Source organism: Oncorhynchus nerka, linkage group LG24 (genome assembly GCF_034236695.1).
Source record: "Oncorhynchus nerka isolate Pitt River linkage group LG24, Oner_Uvic_2.0, whole genome shotgun sequence".
Classification (NCBI taxonomy): domain Eukaryota; kingdom Metazoa; phylum Chordata; class Actinopteri; order Salmoniformes; family Salmonidae; genus Oncorhynchus; species Oncorhynchus nerka.
The window spans coordinates 93,898,865-93,919,998 of NC_088419.1; the positions used below are offsets into that span (position 1 = coordinate 93,898,865).

At 58.8% G+C, this 21,134-nt stretch overlaps 1 protein-coding gene across 1 annotated transcript in view; it reads right to left on the minus strand.

Moving 5' to 3' along the window:
• Positions 1-310: 310 nt before the first annotated feature.
• Positions 311-21,134, minus strand: part of zgc:103559 (Allantoinase, mitochondrial) — a 55,672-nt gene continuing 34,848 nt past the window's right edge. The window contains exons 9-11 of the mRNA XM_065009342.1: positions 1,086-1,258; positions 927-959; positions 311-730 (exon numbers count right to left, since the gene is read on the minus strand). Coding sequence (XP_064865414.1) covers positions 542-730; positions 927-959; positions 1,086-1,258 — 395 coding nt within the window. The 3' untranslated portion in view covers positions 311-541. The remainder of the gene's footprint in view (positions 731-926; positions 960-1,085; positions 1,259-21,134) is intronic.

The window sequence follows — 21,134 nt, forward strand, 5'->3', positions numbered from 1 at the left end:
ATTCAGCAGATACTGACTTTTCCATTCAGTCCTAAAACCTAATGGTAAAAATGATGACCTTGATATCCTAGTAAAACCTGTGTTTGTGTGATCATGGGATTCTGTCCTGTCGTCTTTGATTCAGGGTGTTTATGAGCTGATATGCTTCCAGTGTCTGTTTGGTCAGAGATTACTCAGTGACACGGAGAGGCAGGGGGCAGGCACAGGAGATTAACCCCCCCACACACCACTCTCCACTAGTTCCTTAACTGTTGTACTATGGAATCTACTCGATTTAGGTGGAGGGAGTAATGTAATGTAGACACAAATCTCCTTTTGAAAGAGATTACGTTGTTTATTAAAACATCTTAAAACAACAGTCAAGCATCTGAACTGTGTCCCCCCCCCCATGGTCCATTTATTTAATTGTATTTATGTAGCCAGGATTGTCCCCTCGGTAACATGTCTTGCCACTGTTTTCCAGGGAGTCACCATGAGGCCTGGGTCCCCTCGGTCTTCTCTCCATCACCGTGAGACCTGGGTCCCCTCGGTCTTCTCTCCATCACCGTGAGGCCTGGGTCCCCTCGGTCTTCTCTCCATCACACAGGGAGACCTGGGTCTTCCCCTGGGGGAGGAGGAGATGCTTCCCCAGGGGCGTAGGAGAGAAGGAACCCTGCTTGTACACCACTCTGCCTCGGACGATGGTGACACTCACCTCCCCAAGCAACGTCAGGCCCAGGTAGGGAGTTAGCTGGAGAGAGAGACGGGGGGTGGGGGGGTATTATTGTCAACCAGGATCATTGCCTTCAGTAGATTGCGAAGGCTTTATATGTATAGTCTGGACTGATCTTCATAGTTTAATATTGTGTAGGGTATTGTACCCATGGTTTATGCTATCGTTCATAGTTTAATATTGTGTAGGGTATTGTACCCATGGTTTATCTCACCTTATTTTTGTGATGTATACTTGCGTCTTTCACCTGTGGAAGGTCATCAATGGAAATATAAAATAACAGCCGAGCACAAAACCAACAAATGAACAGTTGTGATACAATGAAAGACTGTGTGTTCTTCATCTTAGTGACTCCCTCTCCTATAATACTGGCCTCAAACTCCTTCTCTGGGTCCCATATGACCAGGTCTGCATCGTGACCGGGAACAAGGCTCCCCTTCTGGTTGTCAAGGCGACAGAGTTGTGCAGTGCGCTGGCAGAGGAGCCTCACCACGTCTGGAAGAGTGAAACCCTTCTTACTGGCTGACGTCCAGAACAGAGACAGACCTGAGATAGTGAGAGACAGAGACAGACCTGAGATAGTGAGAGACAGAGACAGACCTGAGATAGTGAGAGACAGACAGACCTGAGATAGTGAGAGACAGACAGACCTGAGATAGTGAGAGACAGACAGACCTGAGATAGTGAGAGATAGTGAGAGACAGAGACAGACCTGAGATAGTGAGAGACAGACAGACAGACCTGAGATAGTGAGAGACAGAGACAGACCTGAGATAGTGAGAGACAGAGACAGACCTGAGATAGTGAGAGACAGAGACAGACCTGAGATAGTGAGAGATCGTGAGAGACAGAGACAGACCTGAGATAGTGAGAGACAGACAGACCTGAGATAGTGAGAGATAGTGAGAGACAGAGACAGACCTGAGATAGTGAGAGACAGACAGACCTGAGATAGTGAGAGACAGAGACAGACCTGAGATAGTGAGAGATAGTGAGAGACAGAGACAGACCTGAGATAGTGAGAGACAGACCTGAGATAGTGAGAGACAGAGACAGACCTGAGATAGTGAGAGATAGTGAGAGACAGAGACAGACCTGAGATAGTGAGAGATAGTGAGAGACAGAGACAGACCTGAGATAGTGAGAGATAGTGAGAGACAGAGACAGACCTGAGATAGTGAGAGACAGACAGACCTGAGATAGTGAGAGACAGAGACAGACCTGAGATAGTGAGAGACAGAGACAGACCTGAGATAGTGAGAGATAGTGAGAGACAGAGACAGACCTGAGATAGTGAGAGACAGACCTGAGATAGTGAGAGACAGACCTGAGATAGTGAGAGACAGACCTGAGATAGTGAGAGACAGAGACAGACCTGAGATAGTGAGAGACAGAGACAGACAGACCTGAGATAGTGAGAGACAGAGACAGACCTGAGATAGTGAGAGACAGAGACAGACCTGAGATACTGAGAGACAGAGACAGACCTGAGATAGTGAGAGACAGACCTGAGATAGTGAGAGACAGACAGACCTGAGATACTGAGAGACAGAGACAGACCTGAGATAGTAAGACAGACAGACCTGGGATAGTGAGAGACAGACAGACCTGAGATAGTGAGAGATAGTGAGACAGACAGACCTGAGATAGTGAGAGACAGACAGACCTGAGATAGTGAGAGATAGTGAGACAGACAGACCTGAGATAGTGAGAGATACTGAGAGACAGAGACAGACCTGAGATAGTGAGAGATACTGAGAGACAGAGACAGACCTGAGATAGTGAGAGACAGACAGACCTGAGATAGTGAGAGACAGACAGAGAGAGAGACAGATAGACAGAGAGACAGAGACAATAGAGAGAGAGACAGAGAGAGACAGAGAGACAGAGACAATAGAGAGAGAGACAGAGAGAGACAGAGAGAGACAGAGAGACAGAGAGACAGACAGAGACAGAGAGAGAGAGACAGAGAGACAGAGACAATAGAGAGAGAGACAGAGAGAGACAGAGAGAGAGAGACAGAGAGACAGAGACAATACAGAGAGAGACAGAGAGACAGAGACAATAGAGAGAGAGACAGAGAGAGACAGAGAGAGACAGATAGACAGAGAGACAGAGACAATAGAGAGAGACAATAGAGAGAGACAGAGACAATAGAGAGAGACAGAGACAATAGAGAGAGACAGAGACAATAGAGAGAGACAGAGAGAGACAGAGACAATAGAGAGAGACAGATAGACAGAGAGACAGAGACAATACAGAGAGACAGATAGAGACAGAGACAATAGAGAGAGAGACAGAGACAATAGAGAGAGAGACAGAGACAATAGAGAGAGACAATAGAGAGAGACAGAGACAATAGAGAGAGACAGAGACAATAGAGAGAGACAGAGACAATAGAGAGAGACAGAGAGAGACAGAGACAATAGAGAGAGACAGATAGACAGAGAGACAGAGACAATACAGAGAGACAGATAGAGACAGAGACAATAGAGAGAGAGACAGAGAGAGACAGAGACAATAGAGAGAGAGACAGAGAGAGACAGAGAGAGACAGAGACAATAGAGAGAGACAGAGAGAGACAGAGAGAGACAGAGACAATAGAGAGAGACAATAGAGAGAGACAGAGAGAGACAGAGACAATAGAGAGAGACAATAGAGAGAGACAGAGAGAGACAGAGACAATAGAGAGAGACAGAGAGAGACAGAGACAATAGAGAGAGACAGAGAGAGACAGAGAGAGACAGAGAGAGACAGAGACAATAGAGAGAGACAGAGAGAGACAGAGAGAGACAGAGACAATAGAGAGAGACAATAGAGAGAGACAGAGAGAGACAGAGACAATAGAGAGAGACAATAGAGAGAGACAGAGAGAGACAGAGACAATAGAGAGAGACAATAGAGAGAGACAGAGAGAGACAGAGACAATAGAGAGAGACAGAGAGAGACAGAGACAATAGAGAGAGACAATAGAGAGAGACAGAGAGAGACAGAGACAATAGAGAGAGACAGAGAGAGACAGAGACAATAGAGAGAGACAATAGAGAGAGACAGAGAGAGACAGAGACAATAGAGAGAGACAGAGAGAGACAGAGACAATAGAGAGAGACAATAGAGAGAGACAGAGAGAGACAGAGACAATAGAGAGAGACAATAGAGAGAGACAGAGAGAGACAGAGACAATAGAGAGAGACAATAGAGAGAGAGACAATTTTTAAATGTAATTTTTATTTAAACTTTATTTAACCAGGAAGGGCTCATTGAGATTAAAATCTCTTTTTCAAGAGTGCCCTGGCCAAGATAGGCAGCACCAAGTCATTACAAAAAAATTACAGACAGACAACATGAAAAACTACAAGTAATCTAGTAAAAACCATTGAATTCACAAGAGTATAAAACAGCAAATTAAAAACCATGACAGGTCAGGGAATCAGCCTCAAAATCCTTCATCAGTGATTTAAAAACACCAATCGGGACAAGTTCTTCCAGTTTAAAAGTATTTTGTAAGGCGTTCCAAGACGATGGCGCAGAGGACATAAAGGCCCTTTTACCAAATTCAGTTCGGACATTTGGAACAGTTAGCAGGAGAAAGTCCAGCGAACGAAGAGACGACCCAACACATTTCTGAACAATAAAAACGCACAAATAAAAAGGTAGTAAACCCAAAATGGCTTTGTAAATAGAGAGAGAGAGAGATAGAGAGAGAGACAATAGAGAGAGACAGATAGAGAGACAGAGAGAGACAAAATGAGGTGGAAACTGAGCTACACTTCCTAACCTCCTGCCCATTGTCTGACCATATTAGAGACACCGCAGCAAGATTAGTGACCTGTTGCCACAAGAAAAGGTCAACCAGTGAAGAACAAACACCATTGTAAATACAACCCATATTTATGCTTATTTAGTTTTACCTTGTGTACTTTAACCATTTGTACATTGTTACATCACTGTATATTGTCACGGTCGTCCTCCTCTTCATCTGAAGAGGAGAGGGGGAGCTGAATACATACTATAGCCTGGGAGAGGGGGAGCTGAATACATACTATAGCCTGGGAGAGGGGGAGCTGAATACATACTATAGCCTGGGAGAGGGGGAGCTGAATACACACTATAGCCTAGGAGAGGGAGAGCTGAATACATACTATAGCCTGGGAGAGGGAGAGCTGAATACATACTATAGCCTGGGAGAGGGGGAGCTGAATACATACTATAGCCTGGGAGAGGGAGAGCTGAATACATACTATAGCCTGCTATGTGTGGTATTAATTGTTTGAATGGGTCCAAGATTTTCCCCGGGGGGTTGCTTTGGGGTGATAAACCTAACAAGACCGTGTTCCAAAGCATGAGTTAATGTTTCTGTTCTATACGGTACCAGGGAGAGATGACCACCAGGGCCAGATGACCACCAGGGCCAGAATACCACCAGGGCCAGATGACCACCAGGGCCAGATGACCACCAGGGCCAGATGACCATCAGGGCCAGATGACCACCAGGGCCAGAATACCACCAGGGCCAGATGACCACCAGGGCCAGATGACCACCAGGGCCAGATGACCACCAGGGCACCAGGGCCAGATGACCACCAGGGCCAGATGACCACCAGGGCCAGAATACCACCAGGGCCAGATGACCACCAGGGCCAGATGACCACCAGGGCCAGAATACCACCAGGGCCAGATGACCACCAGGGCCAGATGACCACCAGGGCCAGATGACCATCAGGGCCAGATGACCACCAGGGCCAGATGACCATCAGGGCCAGATGACCACCAGGGCCAGATGACCACCAGGGCCAGAATACCACCAGGGCCAGATGACCACCAGGGCCAGATGACCACCAGGGCCAGAATACCACCAGGGCCAGAATACCACCAGGGCCAGATGACCATCAGGGCCAGATGACCACCAGGGCCAGATGACCACCAGGGCCAGATGACCACCAGGGCCAGAATACCACCAGGGCCAGATGACCACCAGATCAGATGACCACCAGGGCCAGATGACCACCAGATCAGATGACCACCAGGGCCAGATGACCACCAGATCAGATGACCACCAGGGCCAGATGACCACCAGGGCCAGATGACCACCAGGGCCAGAATACCACCAGGGCCAGATGACCACCAGGGCCAGATGACCACCAGGGCCAGAATACCACCAGGGCCAGATGACCATCAGGGCCAGAATACCACCAGGGCCAGATGACCACCAGGGCCAGATGACCACCAGGGCCAGATGACCACCAGATCAGATGACCACCAGGGCCAGATGACCACCAGGGCCAGATGACCACCAGGGCCAGATGACCACCAGGGCCAGAATACCACCAGGGCCAGATGACCACCAGGGCCAGATGACCACCAGGGCCAGAATACCACCAGGGCCAGATGACCACCAGGGCCAGATAACCACCAGGGCCAGATGACCACCAGGGCACCAGGGCCAGATGACCACCAGGGCCAGATGACCACCAGGGCCAGAATACCACCAGGGCCAGATGACCACCAGGGCCAGATGACCACCAGGGCCAGAATACCACCAGGGCCAGATGACCACCAGGGCCAGATGACCACCAGGGCCAGATGACCACCAGGGCCAGAATACCACCAGGGCCAGATGACCATCAAGGCCAGATGACCACCAGGGCCAGATGACCATCAGGGCCAGATGACCACCAGGGCCAGAATACCACCAGGGCCAGATGACCACCAGGGCCAGAATACCACCAGGGCCAGAATACCACCAGGGCCAGATGACCATCAGGGCCAGATGACCACCAGGGCCAGATGACCACCAGGGCCAGATGACCACCAGGGCCAGAATACCACCAGGGCCAGATGACCACCAGGGCCAGATGACCATCAGGGCCAGATGACCACCAGGGCCACATGACCATCAGGGCCAGATGACCACCAGGGCCAGATGACCACCAGGGCCAGATGACCACCAGGGCCAGATGACCACCAGGGCCAGATGACCACCAGGGCCAGATGACCACCAGGGCCAGAATACCACCACCAGGGCCAGGCCAGATGACCACCAGGGCCAGATGACCACCAGGGCCAGATGACCATCAGGGCCAGATGACCACCAGGGCCAGAATACCACCAGGGCCAGATGACCACCAGGGCCAGATGACCACCAGGGCCAGATGACCACCAGGGCACCAGGGCCAGATGACCACCAGGGCCAGAATACCACCAGGGCCAGATGACCACCAGATCAGATGACCACCAGGGCCAGATGACCACCAGATCAGATGACCACCAGGGCCAGATGACCACCAGATCAGATGACCACCAGGGCCAGATGACCACCAGGGCCAGATGACCACCAGGGCCAGAATACCACCAGGGCCAGATGACCACCAGGGCCAGATGACCACCAGGGCCAGAATACCACCAGGGCCAGATGACCATCAGGGCCAGAATACCACCAGGGCCAGATGACCACCAGGGCCAGATGACCACCAGGGCCAGATGACCACCAGATCAGATGACCACCAGGGCCAGATGACCACCAGGGCCAGATGACCACCAGGGCCAGATGACCACCAGATCAGATGACCACCAGGGCCAGATGACCACCAGATCAGATGACCACCAGGGCCAGATGACCACCAGGGCCAGATGACCACCAGGGCCAGAATACCACCAGGGCCAGATGACCACCAGGGCCAGATGACCACCAGGGCCAGAATACCACCAGGGCCAGATGACCACCAGGGCCAGATGACCACCAGGGCCAGATGACCACCAGGGCACCAGGGCCAGATGACCACCAGGGCCAGATGACCACCAGGGCCAGAATACCACCAGGGCCAGATGACCACCAGGGCCAGATGACCACCAGGGCCAGAATACCACCAGGGCCAGATGACCACCAGGGCCAGATGACCACCAGGGCCAGATGACCACCAGGGCCAGAATACCACCAGGGCCAGATGACCATCAAGGCCAGATGACCACCAGGGCCAGATGACCATCAGGGCCAGATGACCACCAGGGCCAGAATACCACCAGGGCCAGATGACCACCAGGGCCAGAATACCACCAGGGCCAGAATACCACCAGGGCCAGATGACCATCAGGGCCAGATGACCACCAGGGCCAGATGACCACCAGGGCCAGATGACCACCAGGGCCAGAATACCACCAGGGCCAGATGACCACCAGGGCCAGATGACCATCAGGGCCAGATGACCACCAGGGCCACATGACCATCAGGGCCAGATGACCACCAGGGCCAGATGACCACCAGGGCCAGAATACCACCAGGGCCAGATGACCACCAGGGCCAGATGACCACCAGGGCCAGATGACCACCAGGGCCAGAATACCACCAGGGCCAGATGACCACCAGGGCCAGATGACCACCAGGGCCAGATGACCATCAGGGCCAGATGACCACCAGGGCCAGAATACCACCAGGGCCAGATGACCACCAGGGCCAGATGACCACCAGGGCCAGATGACCACCAGGGCACCAGGGCCAGATGACCACCAGGGCCAGATGACCACCAGGGCCAGATGACCATCAGGGCCAGATGACCACCAGGGCCAGAATACCACCAGGGCCAGATGACCACCAGGGCCAGATGACCACCAGGGCCAGATGACCACCAGGGCACCAGGGCCAGATGACCACCAGGGCCAGATGACCACCAGGGCCAGAATACCACCAGGGCCAGATGACCACCAGGGCCAGATGACCACCAGGGCCAGATGACCACCAGGGCCAGAATACCACCAGGGCCAGATGACCACCAGGGCCAGATGACCACCAGGGCCAGAATACCACCAGGGCCAGATGACCATCAAGGCCAGATGACCACCAGGGCCAGATGACCATCAGGGCCAGATGACCACCAGGGCCAGATGACCACCAGGGCCAGAATACCACCAGGGCCAGATGACCACCAGGGCCAGATGACCACCAGGGCCAGAATACCACCAAGGCCAGAATACCACCAGGGCCAGATGACCATCAGGGCCAGATGACCACCAGGGCCAGATTACCACCAGGGCCAGATGAACACCAGGGCCAGAATACCACCAGGGCCAGATGACCACCAGGGCCAGATGACCATCAGGGCCAGATGACCACCAGGGCCAGATGACCATCAGGGCCAGATGACCACCAGGGCCAGATGACCACCAGGGCCAGAATACCACCAGGGCCAGATGACCACCAGGGCCAGAATACCACCAGGGCCAGATGACCACCAGGGCCAGAATACCACCAGGGCCAGATGACCATCAGGGCCAGATGACCACCAGGGCCAGATTACCACCAGGGCCAGATGAACACCAGGGCCAGAATACCACCAGGGCCAGATGACCACCAGGGCCAGATGACCATCAGGGCCAGATGACCACCAGGGCCAGATGACCATCAGGGCCAGATGACCACCAGGGCCAGATGACCACCAGGGCCAGAATACCACCAGGGCCAGATGACCACCAGGGCCAGAATACCACCAGGGCCAGATGACCACCAGGGCCAGATGACCACCAGGGCCAGATGACCATCAGGGCCAGATGACCACCAGGGCCAGATGACCACCAGGGCCAGATGACCACCAGGGCCAGATGACCACCACCAGGGCCAGATGACCACCAGGGCAGATGACCAGGGCCAGATGACCACCAGGGCCAGAACCACCAGGGCCAGATGACCACCAGGGCCAGATGACCACCAGGGCCAGATGACCACCAGGGCCAGATGACCACCAGGGCCAGAATACCACCAGGGCCCAGATGACCACCAGGGCCAGATGACCACCAGGCCAGAATACCACCAGGGCCAGATGACCATCAGGCCCAGATGACCACCAGGGCCAGATGACCATGACCACCAGGGCCAGATGACCACCAGGGCCAGAGATGACCACCAAGGCCAGAATACCACCAGGGCCAGATGACCACCAGGGCCAGATGACCACCAGGGCCAGAATACCACCAGGGCCAGATGATAGGGCCACCAGGGCCAGATGACCATCAGGGCCAGATGACCACCAGGGCCAGATGACCACCAGGGCCAGATGACCACCAGGGCCAGAATACCACCAGGGCCAGATGACCACCAGGGCCAGATGACCATCAGGGCCAGATGACCACCAGGGCCAGATGACCATCAGGGCCAGATGACCACCAGGGCCAGATGACCACCAGGGCCAGATGACCACCAGGGCCAGAATACCACCAGGGCCAGATGACCACCAGGGCCAGATGACCACCAGGGCCAGAATACCACCAGGGCCAGATGACCATCAGGGCCAGAATACCACCAGGGCCAGATGACCACCAGGGCCAGATGACCACCAGGGCCAGATGACCACCAGATCAGATGACCACCAGGGCCAGATGACCACCAGGGCCAGATGACCACCAGGGCCAGATGACCACCACCAGGGCCAGACCACCAGGCCAGATGACCACCAGATCAGATGACCACCAGGGCCAGATGACCACCAGGGCCAGATGACCACCAGGGCCAGATGACCACCAGGGCCAGAATACCAGGGCCAGATGACCACCAGGGCCAGATGACCACCAGGCCAGATGACAGATGACCATCAGGATGCCACCAGAATGACCACCAGGGCCAGATGACCACCAGGGCCAGATGACCACCAGGGCCAGATGACCACCAGGGCCAGATGACCACCAGATCAGATGACCACCAGGGCCAGATGACCACCAGGGCCAGATGACCACCAGGGCAGATGACCACCAGGGCCAGATGACCACAGGGCAGATGACCACCAGATGACCACCAGGGCCAGATGACCACACCAGGGCCAGATGACCACCAGGGCCAGAATACCAGATGACCCAGGGCCAGATGACCACCAGGGCCAGATGACCACCAGGGCCAGATGACCACCAGGGCCAGATGACCACCAGGGCCAGATGACCACCAGGGCCAGACCACCAGGCCAGATGACCACCAGGGCCAGATGACCACCAGGGCCAGATGACCACCAGGGCCAGAATGACCAGGGCCAGATGACCACCAGGGCCAGATGACCACCAGGGCCAGAATGACCACCAGGGCCAGAGATGACCACCAGGGCCAGAATACCACCAGGGCCAGATGACCATCCAGATGGCCAGATGACCACCAGGGCCAGATGACCACCAGGGCCAGATGACCACCAGGGCCAGAAGATACCACCAGGGCCAGATGACCACCAGGGCCAGATGACCATCAGGGCCAGATGACCACCAGGGCCAGATGACCATCAGGGCCAGATGACCACCAGGGCCAGATGACCACCAGGGCCAGAATACCACCAGGGCCAGATGACCAGATGACCAGATGACCACCAGGGCCAGAATGACCACCAGGGCCAGATGACCACCAGGGCCAGATGACCACCAGGGCCAGATGACCACCCAGATGACCACCAGGGCCAGATGACCACCAGGGCCAGATGACCACCAGGGCCAGATGACCACCAGGGCCAGATGACCACCAGGGCCAGATGACCACCAGGGCCAGATGACCACCAGGGCCAGATGACCACCAGGGCCAGATGACCACCAGGGCCAGATGACCAGGGCCAGATGACCACCAGGGCCAGATGACCACCAGGGCCAGATGACCACCAGGGCCAGATGACCACCAGGGCCAGATGACCACCAGGACCACAGGGCCAATACCACCAGGGCCAGATGACCACCAGGGCCAGATGACCACCAGGGCCAGATGACCACCAGGGCCAGATGACCACCAGGGCCAGATGACCACCAGGGCCAGAATACCACCAGGGCCAGATGACCACCAGGGCCAGATGACCACCAGGGCCAGAATGACCACCAGGAATGACCACCAGCCAGATGACCACCAGGGCCAGATGACCACCAGGGCCAGATGACCACCAGGGCCAGATGACCACCAGGGCCAGATGACCACCAGGGCCAGATGACCACCAGGGCCAGATGACCACCAGGGCCAGATGACCACCAGGGCCAGATGACCACCAGGGCCAGATGACCACCAGGGCCAGATGACCACCAGGGCCAGATGACCACCAGGGCCAGATGACCACCAGGGCCAGATGACCACCAGGGCCAGATGACCACCAGGGCCAGATGACCACCAGGGCCAGAATGACCACCAGATCAGATGACCACCAGGGCCAGATGACCACCAGGGCCAGATGACCACCAGGGCCAGATGACCACCAGGGCCAGATGACCACCAGGGCCAGATGACCACCAGGGCAGATGACCACCAGGGCCAGATGACCACCAGGCCAGATGACCACCAGGGCCAGATGACCACCAGGGCCAGATGACCACCAGGGCCAGATGATGACCACCAGGGCCAGATGACCACCAGGGCCAGATGACCACCAGGGATGACCAGATGACCACCAGGGCCAGATGACCACCAGGGCCAGATGACCACCAGGGCCAGATGACCACCAGGGCCAGATGACCACCAGGGCCAGAATGACCACCAGGGCCAGATGACCATCAGATGGGGCCAGATGACCACCAGGGCCAGATGACCACCAGGGCCAGATGACCACCAGGGCCAGAATGACCACCAGGGCCAGATGACCACCAGGGCCAGATGACCACCAGGGCCAGATGACCACCAGGGCCAGAATACCACCAGGGCCAGATACCACCAGGCCAGATGACCAGGGCCAGATGACCATCAGGGCCAGATGACCACCAGGGCCAGATGACCACCAGGGCCAGATGACCACCAGGGCCAGATGACCACCAGGGCCAGATGACCACCAGGGCCAGATGACCACCAGGGCCAGAATACCACCAGGGCCAGATGACCACCAGGGCCAGAATACCACCAGGGCCAGATGACCACCAGGGCCAGATGACCACCAGGGCCAGATGACCACCAGGGCCAGATGACCACCAGGGCCAGATGACCACCAGATCAGATGACCACCAGGGCCAGATGACCACCAGGGCCAGATGACCACCAGGGCCAGATGACCACCAGGGCCAGAATACCACCAGGGCCAGATGACCACCAGGGACCAGATGACCACCAGGGCCAGATGACCACCAGGGCCAGATGACCACCAGGATGACCAGATGACCACCAGGGCCAGATGACCACCAGGATGACCACCATGACCACCAGGGCCAGATGACCACCAGGGCCAGATGACCACCAGGGCCAGATGACCACCAGGGCCAGATGACCACCAGGGCCAGATGACCACCAGGGCCAGATGACCACCAGGGCCAGATGACCACCAGATCAGATGACCACCAGGGCCAGATGACCACCAGGGCCAGATGACCACCAGGGCCAGAATACCACCAGGGCCAGATGACCACCAGGGCCAGATGACCACCAGGGCAGATGACCACCAGGGCCAGATGACCACCAGGGCCAGATGACCACCAGGGCCAGATGACCACCAGGGCCAGATGACCACCAGGGCCAGATGACCACCAGGGCCAGATGACCACCAGGGCCAGATGACCAGGGCCAGATGACCACCAGGGCCAGATGACCACCAGGGCCAGATGACCACCAGGGCCAGAGATGACCACCAGGGCCAGATGACCACCAGGGCCAGATGACCACCAGATGACCACCAGGCCAGATGACCACCAGGGCCAGATGACCACCAGGGCCAGATGACCACCAGGGCCAGATGACCACCAGGGCCAGATGACCACCAGGGCCAGATGACCACCAGGGCCAGATGACCACCAGGGCCAGATGACCACCAGGGCCAGATGACCACCAGGGCCAGATGACCACCAGGGCCAGATGACCACCAGGGCCAGATGACCACCCACCAGGCCAGATGACCACCAGGGCCAGATGACCACCAGGGCCAGATGACCACCAGGGCCAGATGACCACCAGGGCCAGATGACCACCAGGCCAGATGACCACCAGGGCCAGATGATGACCATGACCACCAGGGCCAGATGACCACCAGGGCCAGATGACCACCAGGGCCAGAATACCACCAGGGCCAGATGACCACCAGGGCCAGATGACCACCAGGGCCAGACCACCAGGCCAGACCACCAGGGCCAGAATACCACCAGGGCCAGATGACCACCAGGGCCAGATGACCACCAGGCCAGATGACCACCAGGGCCAGATGACCACCAGGGCCAGATGACCACCAGGGCCAGATGACCACCAGGGCCACCAGGGCCAGATGACCACCAGGGCCAGAGACCACCAGATGACCACCAGGGCCAGATGACCACCAGGGCCAGATGACCACCAGGGCCAGATGACCACCAGGGCCAGAATGACCACCAGATGACCACCAGGGCAGATGACCAGATGACCACCAGGGCCAGATGACCACCACCAGGGCCAGATGACCACCAGGGCCAGACCATCAGACCACCAGGGCCAGATGACCACCAGGGCCAGATGACCACCAGGGCAGATGACCACCAGGGCCAGATGACCACCAGGGCCAGATGACCACCAGGGCCAGATGACCACCAGGGCCAGATGACCACCAGAGATGACCACCAGGGCCAGATGACCACCAGGCCAGATGACCACCAGGGCCAGATGACCACCAGGGCCAGATGACCACCAGGGCCAGATGACCACCAGGGCCAGATGACCACCAGGGCCAGAGATGACCACCAGGGCCAGATGACCACCAGGGCCAGATGACCACCAGGGCCAGAGATGACCACCAGGGCCAGATGACCACCAGGGCCAGATGACCACCAGGATGACCAGATGACCACCAGGGACCAGATGACCACCAGGGCCAGATGACCACCAGGGCCAGATGACCACCAGGGCCAGAATGACCACCAGGGCCAGATGACCACCAGGGCCAGATGACCACCAGGGCCAGATGACCACCAGGATGACCAGATGACCACCAGGGCCAGATGACCACCAGGGCCAGATGACCACCAGGGCCAGATGACCACCAGGGCCAGATGACCACCAGGGCCAGATGACCACCAGGGCCAGATGACCACCAGGCCAGATGACCACCAGGGCCAGATGACCACCAGGGCCAGATGACCACAGGGCCAGATGACCACCAGGGCCAGATGACCACCAGGGCCAGATGACCACCAGGGCCAGATGACCACCAGGGCCAGATGACCACCAGGGCCAGAGATGACCACCAGGGCCAGATGACCACCAGGGCCAGAATGACCACCAGGGCCAGATGACCACCAGGGCCAGATGACCACCAGGGCCAGATGACCACCAGGGCCAGATGACCACCAGGGCCAGATGACCACCAGGGCCAGAATACAGAGATGACCACCAGGGCCAGATGACCATCAGGGCCAGATGACCACCAGGGCCAGATGACCACCAGGGCCAGAATACCACCAGGGCCACCAGATGCCAGATTACCAGGGCCAGATGACCACCAGGGCCAGATGACCACCAGGGCCAGATGACCACCAGGGCCAGATGACCACCAGGGCCAGATGACCACCAGGGCCAGATGACCACCAGGGCCAGATGACCACCAGGGCCAGATGACCACCAGGGCCAGATGACCACCAGGGCCAGATGACCACCAGGGCCAGATGACCACCAGGGCCAGATGACCACCAGGCCAGATGACCACCAGGGCCAGATGACCACCAGGGCCAGAATACCACCAGGGCCAGATGACCACCAGGGCCAGATGACCACCAGGGCCAGATGACCACCAGATGACCACCAGGGCCAGATGACCACCAGGGCCAGATGACCACCAGGGCCAGATGACCACCAGGGCCAGATGACCACCAGGGCCAGATGACCACCAGGGCCAGATGACCACCAGGGCCAGATGACCACCAGGGCCAGATGACCACCAGGGCCAGATGACCACCAGATCAGATGACCACCAGGGCCAGATGACCACCAGGGCCAGATGACCACCAGATCAGATGACCACCAGGGCCAGATGACCACCAGGGCCCACCAGGGCCAGATGACCACCAGGGCCAGATGACCACCAGGGAATACCAGATGACCACCAGGATGACCACCAGGGCCAGATGACCACCAGGGCCAGATGACCACCAGGGCCAGATGACCACCAGGGCCAGATGACCACCAGGCCAGATGACCACCAGGGCCAGATGACCACCAGGGGCCAGATGACCACCAGGGCCAGATGACCACCAGGGCCAGATGACCACCAGGGCCAGATGACCACCAGGGCCAGATGACCACCAGGGCCAGATGACCACCAGGGCCAGATGACCACCAGGGCCAGATGACCACCAGGGCCAGATGACCACCAGGGCCAGATGACCAGATGACCACCAGGGCCAGATGACCACCAGGGCCAGATGACCATCAGGGCCAGATGACCACCAGGGCCAGATGACCACCAGGGCCAGAATGACCACCAGGGCCAGATGACCACCAGGGCCAGATGACCAGGGCCAGATGACCACCAGGGCCAGATGACCACCAGGGCCAGATGACCACCAGGATGCCAGATGACCACCAGGGCCAGATGACCACCAGGGCCAGATGACCACCAGGGCCAGATGACCACCAGGGCCAGATGACCACCAGGGCCAGATGACCACCAGGGCCAGATGACCACCAGGGCCAGATGACCACCAGGGCCAGGACCACCAGATCAGATGACCACCAGGGCCAGATGACCACCAGGGCCAGATGACCACCAGGGCCAGATGACCACCAGGGCCAGATGACCATCAGGGCCAGATACCACCAGGGCCAGATGACCACCAGGGCCAGAATGACCACCAGGGCCAGATGACCACCAGGCCAGATGACCACCAGGGCCAGATGACCACCAGGGCCAGATGACCACCAGGGCCAGATGACCACCAGGGCCAGATGACCACCAGGCCAGCCACAGAGATGACCACCAGGGCCAGATGACCACCAGGGCCAGATGACCACCAGGGCCAGATGACCACCAGATGACCACCAGGGCCAGATGACCACCAGGGCCAGATGACCACCAGGGCCAGATGACCACCAGGGCCAGATGACCACCAGGCCAGATGACCACCAGGGCCAGATGACCACCAGGGCCAGATGACCACCAGGGCCAGATGACCACCAGGGCCAGATGACCACCAGGGCCAGATGACCACCAGGGCCAGATGACCACCAGGGCCAGATGACCACCAGGGCCAGATGACCACCAGGGCCAGATGACCACCAGGGCCAGATGACCACCAGGGCCAGATGACCACCAGGGCCAGAATACCACCAGGGCAGATGACCACCAGGGCCAGATGACCACCAGGGCCAGATGACCACCAGGGCCCAGGCCAGATGACCACCAGGGCCAGATGACCACCAGGGCCAGATGACCACCAGGGCCAGATGACCACCAGGGCCAGATGACCATCAGGGCCAGATGACCACCAGGGCCAGATGACCACCAGGGCCAGATGACCACCAGGGCCAGATGACCACCAGGGCCAGATGACCACCAGGGCCAGATGACCACCAGGGCCAGATGACCACCAGGGCCAGATGACCACCAGGGCCAGATGACCACCAGGCCAGATGACCATCAGCCAGATGACCACCAGGGCCAGATACCACCCAGATGACCACCAGGGCCAGATGACCACCAGGGCCAGATGACCACCAGGGCCAGATGACCACCAGGGCCAGATGACCACCAGGGCCAGATGACCACCAGGGCCAGATGACCACCAGGGCCAGATGACCACCAGGGCCAGATGACCACCAGGGCCAGATGACCACCAGGGCCAGATGACCACCAGGGCCAGATGACCACCAGGGCCAGATGACCACCAGGCCAGATGACCACCAGGGCCAGATGACCACCAGGGCCAGATGACCACCAGGGCCAGATGACCACCAGGGCCAGAATGACCACCAGGGCCAGATGACCACCAGGCCAGATGACCACCAGGGCCAGATGACCACCAGGGCCAGATGACCACCAGGGCCAGATGACCACCAGGGCCAGATGACCACAGGGCCAGATGACCACCAGGGCCAGATGACCACCAGGGCCAGATGACCACCAGGGCCAGATGACCACCAGGGCCAGATGACCACCAGGGCCAGATGACCACCAGGGCCAGATGACCACCAGGGCCAGATGACCACCAGGGCCAGATGACCACCAGGGCCAGATGACCAGATGACCACCAGGGCCAGATGACCACCAGGGCCAGAATACCACCAGGGCCAGATGACCACCAGGGCCAGATGACCACCAGGGCCAGATGACCACCAGGGCCAGATGACCACCAGGGCCAGATGACCACCAGGGCCAGATGACCACCAGGGCCAGATGACCAGATGACCACCAGGGCCAGATGACCACCAGGGCCAGATGACCACCAGGGCCAGATGACCACCAGGGCCAGATGACCACCAGGGCCAGATGACCACCAGGGCCAGATGACCACCAGGGCCAGATGACCACCAGGCCAGATGACCACCAGGGCCAGATGACCACCAGGGCAGATGACCACCAGGGCCAGATGACCACCAGGGCCAGATGACCACCAGGGCCAGATGACCACCAGGGCCAGATGACCACCAGGGCCAGAATGACCACCAGGGCCAGATGACCACCAGGGCCAGATGACCACCAGGGCCAGATGACCACCAGGGCCAGATGACCACCAGGGCCAGATGACCACCAGGCCAGATGACCACCAGGGCCAGATGACCACCAGGGCCAGAATACCACCAGGGCCAGATGACCACCAGGGCCAGAGATGACCACCAGGGCCAGATGACCACCAGGGCCAGATGACCACCAGGGCCAGATGACCACCAGGGCCAGATGACCACCAGGGCCAGAGATGACCACCAGGGCCAGATGACCACCAGGGCCAGATGACCACCAGGGCCAGATGACCACCAGGGCCAGATGACCACCAGGGCCAGATGACCACCAGGGCCAGATGACCACCAGGGCCAGATGACCACCAGGGCCAGATGACCACCAGGGCCAGATGACCACCAGGGCCAGATGACCACCAGGGCCAGATGACCACCAGATGACCACCAGGGCCAGATGACCACCAGGGCAGATGACCACCAGGGCCAGATGACCATCAGGGCCAGATGACCACCAGGGCCAGATGACCACCAGGGCCAGATGACCACCAGGGCCAGATGACCACCAGGGCCAGATGACCACCAGGGCCAGATGACCACCAGGGCCAGATGACCACCAGGCCAGATGACCACCAGATGACCACCAGGGCCAGATGACCACCAGGGCCAGATGACCACCAGGGCCAGAGGGCCAGATGACCACCAGGGCCAGATGACAGGGCCAGATGACCACCAGGGCCAGATGACCACCAGGGCCAGATGACCACCAGGGCCAGATGACCACCAGGGCCAGATGACCACCAGGGCCAGATGACCACCAGGGCCAGAGATGACCACCAGGGCCAGATGACCACCAGGGCCAGAATACCACCAGGGCCAGATGACCACCAGGGCCAGATGACCACCAGGGCCAGATGACCACCAGGGCCAGATGACCACCAGGGCCAGATGACCACCAGGGCCAGATGACCACCAGGGCCAGATGACCACCAGGGCCAGATGACCACCAGGGCCAGATGACCACCAGGGCCAGATGACCACCAGGGCCAGATGACCACCAGGGCCAGATGACCACCAGGGCCAGATGACCACCAGGGCCAGATGACCAGGGCCAGATGACCACCAGGGCCAGATGACCACCAGGGCCAGATGACCACCAGGGCCAGATGACCACCAGGGCCAGATGACCACCAGGGCCAGATGACCACCAGGGCCAGATGACCACCAGATCAGATGACCACCAGGGCCAGATGACCACCAGGGCCAGATGACCACCAGGGCCAGATGACCACCAGGGCCAGATGACCACCAGGGCCAGATGACCACCAGGGCCAGATGACCACCAGGGCCAGATGACCACCAGGGCCAGATGACCACCAGGGCCAGATGACCAGATGACCACCAGGCCAGATGACCACCAGGGCCAGATGACCACCAGGGCCAGAATGACCACCAGACCAGATGACCAGGGCCAGATGACCACCAGGGCCAGATGACCACCAGGGCCAGATGACCACCAGGGCCAGATGACCACCAGGCCAGATGACCACCAGGGCCAGATGACCACCAGGGCCAGATGACCACCAGGGGATGACCATCCAGATGACCACCAGGGCCAGATGACCACCAGGGCCAGATGACCACCAGGGCCAGATGACCACCAGATCAGATGACCACCAGGGCCAGATGACCACCAGGGCCAGATGACCACCAGGGCCAGATGACCACCAGGGCCAGATGACCACCAGGGCCAGATGACCACCAGGGCCAGATGACCACCAGGGCCAGATGACCACCAGGCCAGATGACCACCAGGGCCAGATGACCACCAGGGCCAGATGACCACCAGGGCCAGATGACCACCAGGGCAGATGACCAGGGCCATGACCACCAGGGCCAGATGACCACCAGGGCCAGATGACCACCACCAGGGCCAGATGACCACCAGGGCCAGATGACCACCAGGGCCAGATGACCACCAGGGCCAGATGACCACCAGGGCCAGATGACCACCAGGGCCAGATGACCACCAGGGCCAGATGACCACCAGGGCCAGATGACCACCCAGATGACCACCAGGGCAGGGCCAGATGACCAGGGCCAGATGACCAAGGGCCAGATGACCACCAGGGCCAGATGACCACCAGGGCCAGATGACCACCAGGGCCAGATGACCACCAGGGCCAGATGACCACCAGGGCCAGATGACCACCAGGGCCAGATGACCACCAGGGCCAGAATACCACCAGGGCCAGATGACCACCAGGGCCAGATGACACCAGGGCCAGAATACCACCAGGGCCAGATGACCATCAGGGCCAGATGACCACCAGGGCCAGATGACCACCAGGGACCACCAGGGCCAGATGACCACCAGGGCCAGATGACCACCAGGGCCAGAGACCACCAGGGCCAGATGACCACCAGGGCCAGATGACCACCAGGGCCAGATGACCACCAGGGCCAGATGACCACCAGGGCCAGATGACCATCAGATGGGGCCAGATGACCAGAATGACCACCAGGGCCAGATGACCACCAGGGCCAGGACCAGAAGATACCACCAGGGCCAGATGACCACCAGGGCCAGATGACCATCAGGGCCAGATGACCACCAGGGCCAGGGCCAGATGACCACCAGGGCCAGATGACCACCAGGGCCAGATGACCACCAGGGCCAGATGACCACCAGGGCCAGATGACCACCAGGGCCAGATGACCACCAGGGCCAGATGACCACCAGGGCCAGATGACCACCAGGGCCAGATGACCACCAGGGCCAGATGACCACCAGGGCCAGATGACCACCAGGGCCAGATGACCACCAGGGCCAGATGACCACCAGGGCCAGATGACCACCAGGGCCAGATGACCACC